The sequence below is a fragment of the Gadus morhua genome, chromosome 21 (genome assembly GCF_902167405.1).
Source record: "Gadus morhua chromosome 21, gadMor3.0, whole genome shotgun sequence".
Taxonomy (NCBI): Eukaryota; Metazoa; Chordata; class Actinopteri; order Gadiformes; family Gadidae; genus Gadus; species Gadus morhua.
In genome coordinates, this window is record NC_044068.1 from 4,906,287 (window position 1) to 4,917,169 (window position 10,883).

Genomic DNA, 10,883 nt, shown 5'->3' on the forward strand with positions numbered 1-10,883 from the left:
ATATTGTTATAAAAAAATGAAGTAGGCCTATAGCCTACATTATAGGTATAAACAAAGTTATACACACAGCATTTGTGGATACATAGGGCTGAGTTTGTTTATATCGGCATACCTTAAGTGTTCTACCATTTGGTTCATTGGAATATGGGACAGCTGCAAATGTAACCATCATCGTTAACTTAATACATTTTAACAATAAAAATAGTGAATAAACTTACGAGTCTGACATTCCTTTGCAGACATGGGGCGAGTTAAGCGCTCTTCAGCTGATGCGACCAAGAGCCAATGACAGCCCAGGGTCAACACCCGCCCTCTTCTCAACTTTACCTCCACGGAGCTCCGCTACACTGGACAGACGGACCAACAAATCCGGTAGAATTATAATATAGTATTTCATTTATCGGTTGTTTTATTTGTCTGGAGATGGAGTTGCAGGTTCCACCGAGTGACGGGGGCTACGAGCTGTCCGTGGTTGACATGCACACGGGCGGCGAGCCGCTGCGGGTCATCCTGAGCGGGTACCCCGCCGAGATCCCCGGCGACAACCTGCTGTCAAAGCGGCGTCACGTCAGGGAGAACCTCGACCACCTCCGGCGGGCGTTGATGTTCGAGCCCCGGGGCCACTACGACATGTACGGGGCGCTGCTGGTGCCAAGCGAGCTCCCGGAGGCGGACATAGGGGTGCTGTTCATGCACAACGAGGGCTACAGCACCATGTGTGGACACGCCGTCATCGCGCTGGGACGTTTCGCCCTGGACTACAAGCTGGTGAAAGAGCCACGTTCCCCGGAGACCCAAGTCAACATCCACTGTCCCTGCGGGCTCGTCAAGGCCTTCGTCGAGTACTCGAACGGGAAGACCGGTGGCGTGAGGTTCCACAGTGTGCCCGCGTTTGCCTTTGCAACAGGTTGGAGTTCACATAGTGTAGTTATTGAAAAAGAAAAGCAAATGAATATGGGTCCATTGTTTACTTCTATGAATGCACTCAATTGCAAGACACAGACTTACCGAGTTCAGCTTGTTGTTGTGGTGGTGGTTGTTGATGTTGTTTGTTTTCTAGATGTCTCAGTGACAGTGGAGGGGTTCGGGGAGGTTGTGGTGGACATCAGCTATGGAGGGGCTTTCTATGCCTTTGTGAGTGCCCAGAGGTTCGGCCTGGACGTGAGTCAATCCAGGACCCGGGATCTGGTCGATGCAGCTACCGCAGTTACAAAGGCTGTGAAGTCCCAGGTAATTCAGCTGTATGAATGGGGTTTGTTTGTTGTTTTACACTACACGGACATGAAACATAAAAAAAAGAGATAATCTCAGCCTCATTTAGTTGCCAATATTTTGGTAATGAATCTGCATTATGCCTTCATTAGTCTACTTGTTCAAGCAATATAAATGTGTATGATGTATTATTTCCATGAAGGTATAAATGATGAGCAAATTAGGTTGACCTATTGTTAATTTTTGTTCAACTCTAGTTGCTAGTTGAATCATAACCTTGCATTCCTGTAGTCAATTCTGCTTTGTTCCACTTTTGTTTAAAATTGACCATCCATCCATGGATCAATCAATCCAGGGGTGATAGCCAAGACGTTTTTAACACCGTATTTCCCGGAATACTCTGCCTACGTTCCTGCATGGCTCTCACTGTTCACGAGTTGTAGCCTCAGATACTATTGTACCTTTACTGTCAGGTGAAACTTCACCATCCGACCAGTGAAGACCTAGCATTCCTCTATGGCACCATCATCACCGACGGCAATGATGCGTACTCCTCCGAGCCCACAGCCAACATGTGTGTGTTTGCTGAAGCTCAGGTATGCAGAGGTTTAACTCCCAGCAGAAACGTTATGGGTTTGATTCCCCTTTCAATATCGCAGTTTACCCATCACCTTAGTGCATTCATGCACTAAGGTGATGGGATTTATGCAGAACACATTTCAACAAGGTGCCCACAAACTAAATAAAACACCAGAGGATGTCTTTAAAAGACACGAGAGAGATCACCATGAAAATTAAAGCTAGCTGCGATTTTCTTTTTTTGTGTTTGATTTGATTGAAAATATGTCTACCCTACCTTTTTAAGCAAACTAGTTGAGTTTTTGTGTTTTTTTAAATGTAAAACACACACATGTAGGTGGACCGGAGCCCGACTGGTTCTGGGGTCACGGCCCGCATCGCCATCCAGCACCACAGGGGTCAGATCGGTCTGAACCAGACCCGGGCCTTCAGGAGCGGAGCCACGGGGTCAGAGTTCACCGGGAAGGCCGTCCAGGTAATCCGGGGGGGGGGGGGCTGCGGTCATGTGACCGTTCTTCGTCGCCATGGAGATGAGCGTTAGTATTTCGATTGCGACACATAAGAGAATAGGGTGGTCAGGGTCAACCGTTTCTTGATGAGATCCCTGATATCTGCAGGCATCCTTGAGCAAGATACCCTAAAGGTTTAAGACCGACACCTGCACCTGAATGTCAGCGCGGAAAAAACGTGTTTACGTCGCTGAAGGTAAAAGCATTTGATCATGACTTAAATGGTAGAGCACGACCAATAACTGATTTAAGGGGCCGATGCCAACATTATGGTGTAAAAAATTACAGATATCGATGTCGATCATTATTCAAAATAAAGATACATCGGCCGTTATTCTACGTGGTATCCTGGGGCTTGAGCAGCTCTATGTTGCTTTGTCGTCAAACTAATCTTCCCACAGAACATGTAAAAGTGTTGGGATGGTTTAGGTGAATGTTGTCAGTTAAAGCAATTAAGGTTCAACCAGCACAGAAGAGGATTTACAGAACACCATTTCTAAAGATTTTTTTATATATCGTCAAACATTCAGCGATAGCGATATATCTGTGGTTGGCAAAATCGGCAAATGGTATATACCTGTCTGGCTCTATTAAATGGTCCAGGGTTGAACAGCTGACATAATTGAAGGTACCATTGTATAATTTCCATTCAGGAGACGACGTGTGGAGACTTCAAGGCGGTGGTAGTGGAGGTCGCAGGACGGGCGTTCTACACCGGCGTGTCGCGCTTCGTCCGGGAGAATGACGACGGGCTCTCCAACGCTTTCCTCCTCAAATAATTGTGCCTTTTTTAAATAAACATCAACGTCAAAACATCCTTTTGGACGAGCAGTAATATAAGGTCAAGCAGGTCTGCTGAGTTTTGTATAAATCTCTGCTTGCGTGTGGCCGAAATTAACTGGCAGCCGTTTGACCACAAGAGGGCGCCAAATGGCAAGTTTTCAGAATAGTCTGTTTCTAGTTTCAGAGGTTTGCGAAAAAAAAATCCACTGTTAACTCCCATTTATTAAGGTTGGGTCATAGTACAATGGAAGGCTGTTAAATTAAAAAAAATCCAATGGAGGTTTCTCACATCCGACATTTAGCCTTCAACCGATGATTTTGCTTCGTTCCTCCAACAATGAAAAACATCAGCTGCATTTGACATGTTTTAAAGGACATGGCTTTTCTGTTTTCCCACACTGTAAACCCTGCCAATATATTGATAACATACTTTTACTATCCAATAACAACTTAAAAGGGGTGAGGAAATCCAGTGAGGGGGAAGAGCTTGTGTATTGCATTGAATGGGTAGAGTTTAGCATAGTAAGTATGAATGTATGGATCTATGCATGAGAAACAAGCACGCAACCTTATATAAAGATATATGCATCGTCATCTAAGACACACATGAGTGTACACACTTGGTAGAGGAATTGCAGGTCAGGCCCAGGCCTTAAACGTACCCTTTTAAACAATTAATATCAATAGAGTTAAGGCCAGCTCTTAACACTAAAAGTTCAAACATACAGTGATGAAATCCATAAATGCGGCATGTCAACAATTTTTTGATAGAAAAACTTTCGTTGAGTCTCGTCGCTCTCAAAACTGAACCTCTGGGATTTCTCGTTGCAAAGCATGCGAGCGTCAGTTCGCCAGATCGCCAAGCCAACAGACGTTGTCCCGGGATACTTCGGAATCAGTCCTTCTCCGAAAAAAACTCCTCTCGCACCATTCCGTTGCGTAATAGCGTCCCCCTTCTCCTCTTTTTTTCTTTCTTTCAATCTATCAAATTTTCACATACAAAATGGTCCCCATATATATATATATTTATTGGGAAGCAGTCCATTATCTGCAAGCGATCCACCATAGATATAAAACCACACACACGTTAAGAATTCCATTATCGGAGGATGTACAATATCTGGAAGGTTTTTTTCCCCAGCATCCTCTCCGTGTAGGGGGTACACAACCAGGGCTCGCCCCCTAATCGGGGACCACATTCTCCTCCTCTTCCATCCCTCCTCTGTTCAGCACTGCTAGTATTCCTCGCAGTATTCCGCACAGGAACGCTGCATCGAGGGAATGTTCAGAGTGTCTCACCGCCGCCCCCCCTTGGTCCAGTTTGGTCATGACATCATTTGGCTTGAGCTCCGTTCAAATCGTGCTACAAAAAAAAAAAATTAACTGAAAAGTGAGCACGTGGAAAAGGGTGGTGGGGGGAGGGGGGGGGGGGGGGGGGGTCAAGGACATGTTTCATGGTTGTCATGACGATGATAAAGACAAGGCGGCCACAAAGGCTTCGGTGGAATGCGCCCCCCCCTCCTCCTCCTCCTCCTATGTGTTCGGAGGTCGGCCTAGCCTCCTCCAGGGGAGGGGGGACGTGGGGGGGACACGTGGTGTGGGGGGGGGGTGGAGACAGGCCTCCGTCCGCTCAGAAGTTGAGCTTGGTGACGGGTCGCTCGCGGCCGCCGTCGGTGGTGGTGCTGTTGATGCGCTTGCGGTTGCGCTTCATCTTGGACAGGTCCTTGTCGAACACCTCGCCGGAGCGGAGCGCCGACACAAGGTCGTCGAACTCGCCGCCGTCGTCCTCGCCGTTGGCCTTGGCCTTACGCGCCTTGCGCTCCTTCTCCCGCTGCTCCTTCAGCTGAGGGAGAGAGAGAGAGACAGACGGAGAGAGACAGGGTGAGAGAGAGAGAGAGAGAGACACAGAGACAGAGAGAGAGAGGGGGAGGGGGAGAGAGACAGAGACAGAGACAGAGAGAGAGAGAGAGCGGGACAGAGACAGAGGAGAGAGACAGAGAGGAGAGAGAGAGAACACATTTACTAAGGGGAGCGGTCGGCCTGCGGCCTTAGCTTACAGACAACGGGAGGCTGCCTCTGACTTAACTTAGTTTAACATGGCAACCTGAAGCAGCCTCTGAGTTGATTAGGACAACATTAAGCTGCTTCTGAGTTAAATAGGCTGGTGTTAAGCTGCTTCTTTGTTCAATAGGACAAAGAATAGGACAGCCTATTTAACTCAGCTTCCGAGTTTAATAAGATGATTTTAAGCTGCTTCTTAGTTCAATAGGACTACACCAAGTGGCTTCATGACCTTCCTGAGACATCATGAAGCCGCTTGATGAGACAATATGAAACTAGTTCAAAGTTAAATAGGACAGCAGGAAGTGGCGCGCACACACACACACACACACACACACACACACACACACACACACACACACACACACACACACACACACACACACCTGCGCCTCCATCTTGGCCCTCCGCTCCTCCTCCTCCTTGCGCTTGCGGATGTTCTCGTTCTCCTGCTGCGCCTCGGAGAACGACTGAAGGAACTGGTCGAAAATACCGAAGAACTCGTCGGGCTGCATCTTGGCCGGGTCCTCCCCGAAGTGCTTCACCGCCCGCACGAACTGAGGGGAGACCAGGAGGACCGAGGTCAGAGGGGTGGGGTAGGGGGGGGAGTCGAGTGGGGGTGGGGTAGGGAGGAGGGTGGGGTAGGGTGGAGGTCAGGATGGGGTAGGGAGGAGGTCATGCTGGGGTAGGGTGGAGGACAGGATGGGGTAGGGTGGAGGTCGGGGTGGTGTCGGGTGGGGTCCCGGGGTGGAGGCCCCGTGACATCCTGGGACCAGATTAACGACCCCTGGAACCCGGGCTGTGAAGCCCGCTCTACACCGGACCCTCGTTAGCGGTATCCCGCGGCTTTGAAGCCGGCGCCGCGCGGCTAACGACTGCAGCCGGGGCCCCGCGGGTTCAGGGCGGGGGCCCGCGGGTTTGTTGGTTACGGGGCGAAAGTTGGAGAAGGCAGAGGCAGACCAGATGTGGAACCAGGCTGAGATCATAGGGGATCAGACGATGTTTATGTCGGGGGCGGCTGGGCGTCGACGCTCGTCAGTACATAGATAAACACATGTTTACGTCGAGCCACGCACACGGTGAAATTAGTCCGGTGGACTCTCTGTGTGCTGGCTGGCGTCGTGGATACGGGAGGTGGGGGGTGAAACCCAACACCCGATGGTTATGTTGTGTCGTGTGGAATTCAAGGGACGATGGTCAAAACTCGTTGTGTGTCTCGTTAGGCTTTTATGAGAATAAACACACACAAGCCCGTACCGACACCCAAGCACAGGGGTGTGTGTGTGTGTGTGTGTGTGTGTGTGTGTGTGTGTGTGTGTGTTGTTGGTGTCTCGGTTGCACACTGACACATGCGTTGACTTATGCTCCACTACCCGTTGAGCCTGTGACAGGCGACACTGGGGGGCGTCAAGTCAAATGAATTGTTTCCAGGTGGGGTGCGAGGATGTTTACCCGGGGAGCGGAAAGCATCGTGAAGGTTTTTCATGCCTCGGAAACGGGGCAAGCTGCGTGGTTTCCACGAAAGGGTCGCCAATGCTAGCATAAACAGCGACCGCTGTCAGTACATCGTTTACCAATGCCTACATGAAACTTTATTGAACCAAGAGAGACCACTTCAGTACATTCTGCTTGCGAGGACAGCTCACAAACCGAACCGAAGAATCACATCATAATGTTTATCTGAATTCCCAAAGCTAATAGCATCGGGCTGATGTATATACTAGCTGCTGTGCCCAGATATAACCACCGCTAATAACCTTCTGGGGGGAGAGCTCTGTCCCCACACTGAGGGCCGCTCTGGAGCCGACTCTAGCCGAGCGGAAAGCAGTGGGCCTTCAGGGGCCGCATTAACGTTCGGGGTTCCTGGAAGTTCCTGGGGCTGCAGGGATCATTAAAAAGCCCTGTAAAAAAAAAGCCCCAGCTGGAAGTGACCCGTCGACCCCCAGGGTGATAACTGACTCTAACCCCAGAACCACCCCCCCCACCCCACACACACACCCAGGGCTGACTCACCAGCTCCTTGGCCTCCGCCAGGGAGTCCTCCACGTCGGAGAAGCTGAAGCTGGCCACCGCGATGAACTGGCTCACCACAGACACAAACTTGTCGCCGGCCTCCTGCGGTCGCTTCTTCTGGAACTCCAGCTCCTGAGGATGAGACACGCAAAAGGCACGCACACACACACACACACACGCACACACACACGGAAAGACGCACACACACAAAGATGTTGAAGATGAGGAACATTGGTGGGATTCAAGGAGAGAAGCACAGTGTGTCACTATCCTAACCGTCCCACACAATCTAGTGGCTCCCATTTGAAAGGTTGCGGGTTTGATCCCCAATGTAACCTAGCCATAACCTGTGGGCTACAACCTTAAAGAGGACTAATGTTTAGTGTACAGTAGGTAGTGCAGGGGGATAGTAGTGATGTAAGAGGCTGCGTTGTGTTAGCGGTCAGCAGCTATGGACTCACACTCTCCACGCTCTTCAGCCCGCTGCGCAGGTTGCTGATGTCCTTCTCCAGCTCGCTCATGCTGCAGGGGGAACAGAAAGCCGAGGACAAGGGGTTAGGGGGTTCGAGTCTCTGCCAAGAGATTCTGGGTTCGAAGACCGATGTCCCCGTTCTGCATGTAGGTATCTTTGAGCAAGAACACCCAGCCGCCAGTTAAAAAGTAATTTGGGATAAAAGTGTCCTCTAATCAACTCAAAATAAAACATAGATATGTATATGAAAGAAAACATTTTTCAATAAATACGAAGGTATTATCTATGACATTGATTTGAAAAGGGCCCCAATTACAAAAAAAGGAAAGACGGGGTAGGGGTTAGTGTCGGGTTGCCGTGGTAACGTACTTGACTTTGGCTGCATTGGGGACACACTGCAGCTCCTCCTGGAAGAGCAACACCTTGGGGTACTTAGTCTCCAGGATGGTGATCAGGTAATGGAGCAGCGTGATGTTCCTGCACACACACACACACACACACACACACACACACACACACACACACACACACACACACACACACACACACACACACACACACACACACACACACACACACACACACACACACACACACACACACACACACAGGTCAGGGGGCTTTGTTTTCCCATTCCCCTAACCCTTCCACATGAGACATTCTTACACTGAAGACATCGTTCTGTTGGCCCAGACCGGACCGCTGGGCCAACACATACGCTATACATCAGAACACCATCTGGTGACTTTGGCCCCCATAAAGAGGGCCCCCCTGGGGGTTACACTGGCCCTGGGGGGGTGGACGTGCTCGAGGACTTTAATGGCCGCGTGCAGCCGTCGGAAAGCTGGTCGGCGAGACTGGACGTTGAAGACCGACGTTTTGTATCCACGATGATCAAAGGCATGGTCATTCAGCCCGTCCCCCCGTCCGTCCGTCCTGCCTCCTTTTGCACTTTTTATTTTTATACGTTTGTTTTATTGCAAGATGTAAATCGTTCCAAGCGACGGGTGAAACTCGGACCCCGCTCGGGGGGGATTTTACGACTTAAAACCCAGCACCATGTTTTCAATTTCCCCAACAATGTAAACGAACGTGAAAGTACGAGATGTCAATCCTGAAAACACATCATCTTCTGCGTGGAGATGAGGAGGTGCTCCGACCCCCTAACGTACAAACCGTCTGTGGCGAAGCTAGAATCAAAACAAAGCTCTATATAGGGGTCGAGGTGTTTTCACAATTTATAGCGTTTCGGGTTATATATATTTCGGGGTGCATATTGGGGATATATATTACGGGCTGCACTTCAGGCATATATACATTTGGGTGCAATTCGGGTATATATATTTCAGGTAAATATAATACGAGGTGCCTTTTGGATATAAATGGCTCATTTTGGGTATATACAGTATATTTCAGGGTGTGTTTCGGGTAAATATCATTTGGGGTGCATTTCAGGTATATATATATATATATATATATATATATATATTTATATTTGTGCTGTCAGTTAAACGCGTTATTAACGGCGTTTACGCAAATCTTTGGCGCAAAACAAAGAAGCAGTTGCCTGACTGCTATGTTCAAGGCAGTATGTTTGTATGTTCATCGTTTACCGCACTATAGGCTTTTTTTTTTGTACCGTCCTGTTTTGATCAGTATATGCCAATGTTATCAATAAAAAAACATTTGCACGAGGCAAGCTGATGCACTTCTTCAGGTTGATAAGGGCATTAAAATGAGAACGATTAATGGGACAAAGAAATCAAGGGATATTTAGCATAAAAAAAAATCGTGAGTTAACTATGACATTAATGTGATTAATCGCGATTAATCGCGATTAAATATTTTAATCGCTTGACAGCACTAATATATATATATATTTGGGAGCATGCAGGTGACGGAGGAGGGCACAGTGTTCTCACTTGTCGATGCTGGACTTGGTGTCGGCGATCTTGTTGAGCGAGGACACCTTGAAGCCGTAGGCGTTGCCCCGCTGGCCCTTGTTCATGTAGTTCCCGAAGGCCAGCACCACCTCCAGCAGCTGCTTCAGGTTGCGGCTGTGCAGCACCTCCTTGGAGGCCTTGGTCAGGGCTGAGGGGCCGAGCCCAGGAGGGCGGAGAACACCGTCAGTGGGTCAGACAGACGACTCTTTCCACCGTTTCTCGTTTCGATTGGTGTTAAATGAAATGTTTATTTTTTTATGGACTTTCTGTGCTCTTAAGGAGAGGACTGTATGTCCAAGCATTTAAAAATAGTACTTAGCATTGCGTAACGTCCTATCCTAGATATCTTTGTTGTATACAGGGTGATGGGTTAACCTAACAATCCTAAGTGCATGGCAGCTGTTTCTATAAACATTCTTACTGTACCGAACACGATATATTGTTGTTTCTCAAAGTCACTTTGGATGAAGCGATGAAACCAGAGAGATGGGAGGGTTTGCAGAGAGAGAGAGTGACATGTGAACCGCCATGGGGGGGGGGGGGGGTCGCACTAGCGATCTGAGCCACTGACCGGATTATCCCTGGTGTGTATGATATCCAGGCCTCAGCCAGACAGGTAGGCAGCCCACCAAACATCTAATAGAAGCAGAGTTAGCGTTGGTCTCACCTTCAACTTTGGGCTTCATTTCAGCCACTCGCTCTGCAAACTTCTTCTTGAAGTACAGAGACTGTAGCCTCTGCTGGTAGTGGTTTATCCTGAGGAAAGAGACGCAAATGTATATTTAATATAAGCTTACCATTTAAACAAAAATGTGGGTTAGAAGAGTCTTATAAAACTATAAAACTGACTATAACGATTTTCTTTGTAATTCGATAAAGGTCATCCCTTAGACTGGGGAGAGGAAGAAAAAAACCCTGTCATGAAACAACCAGTCAGGTGATTTAACATGTGTGTGGGAAAAAAAAGAAATCTCTATACATATATTTTTTGTTCTTCTTCAAACTGGGATTTAGTGTTCCTTTAATGACCGTGGCCAGCTTTAACCTTGGAGCGTATGGAAACCATGAGGACGCAGTGTGTGTGTGTGTGTGTTCTGTGTGTTCCGTGTGTGTGTGTGTTCTCTGTGTGTGTGTGTGTGTGTGTGTGTGTGTTCTCTGTGTGTGTGTGTGTGTTCTCTGTGTGTGTGTGTGTGTGTTCTCTGTGTGTGTGTGTGTGTTCTCTCTGTGTGTGTGTGTGTGTGTGTGTGTGTGTGTGTGTGTATGTGTGTGTGTGTATGTGTGTGTATATGTGTGTGTGTATGTGTGTGTGTG

At 48.5% G+C, this 10,883-nt stretch overlaps 2 protein-coding genes across 4 annotated transcripts in view; one reads left to right on the forward strand and one right to left on the reverse strand.

Moving 5' to 3' along the window:
• Positions 1 to 301: 301 nt before the first annotated feature.
• l3hypdh (trans-L-3-hydroxyproline dehydratase) lies at positions 302 to 4,462 on the forward strand. Its single transcript, XM_030344563.1, has 5 exons — positions 302 to 907; positions 1,061 to 1,230; positions 1,686 to 1,808; positions 2,129 to 2,266; positions 2,954 to 4,462. The coding sequence occupies exons 1-5, from the start codon at positions 424 to 426 to the stop codon at positions 3,077 to 3,079; spliced, it is 1,041 nt and encodes a 346-aa protein (XP_030200423.1). The 5' UTR covers positions 302 to 423; the 3' UTR covers positions 3,080 to 4,462.
• Positions 3,288 to 10,883, reverse strand: part of daam1b (dishevelled associated activator of morphogenesis 1b) — a 57,195-nt gene continuing 49,599 nt past the window's right edge. For all 3 annotated transcript variants that reach the window (XM_030344561.1, XM_030344560.1, XM_030344562.1), the window contains 7 exons: positions 10,240 to 10,328; positions 9,552 to 9,720; positions 7,999 to 8,106; positions 7,619 to 7,679; positions 7,158 to 7,289; positions 5,531 to 5,701; positions 3,288 to 4,926 (listed from right to left, as the gene is read on the reverse strand). In XM_030344561.1, the coding sequence (XP_030200421.1) occupies positions 4,714 to 4,926; positions 5,531 to 5,701; positions 7,158 to 7,289; positions 7,619 to 7,679; positions 7,999 to 8,106; positions 9,552 to 9,720; positions 10,240 to 10,328 (943 nt within the window). In that variant the 3' untranslated portion in view covers positions 3,288 to 4,713. The remainder of the gene's footprint in view (positions 4,927 to 5,530; positions 5,702 to 7,157; positions 7,290 to 7,618; positions 7,680 to 7,998; positions 8,107 to 9,551; positions 9,721 to 10,239; positions 10,329 to 10,883) is intronic.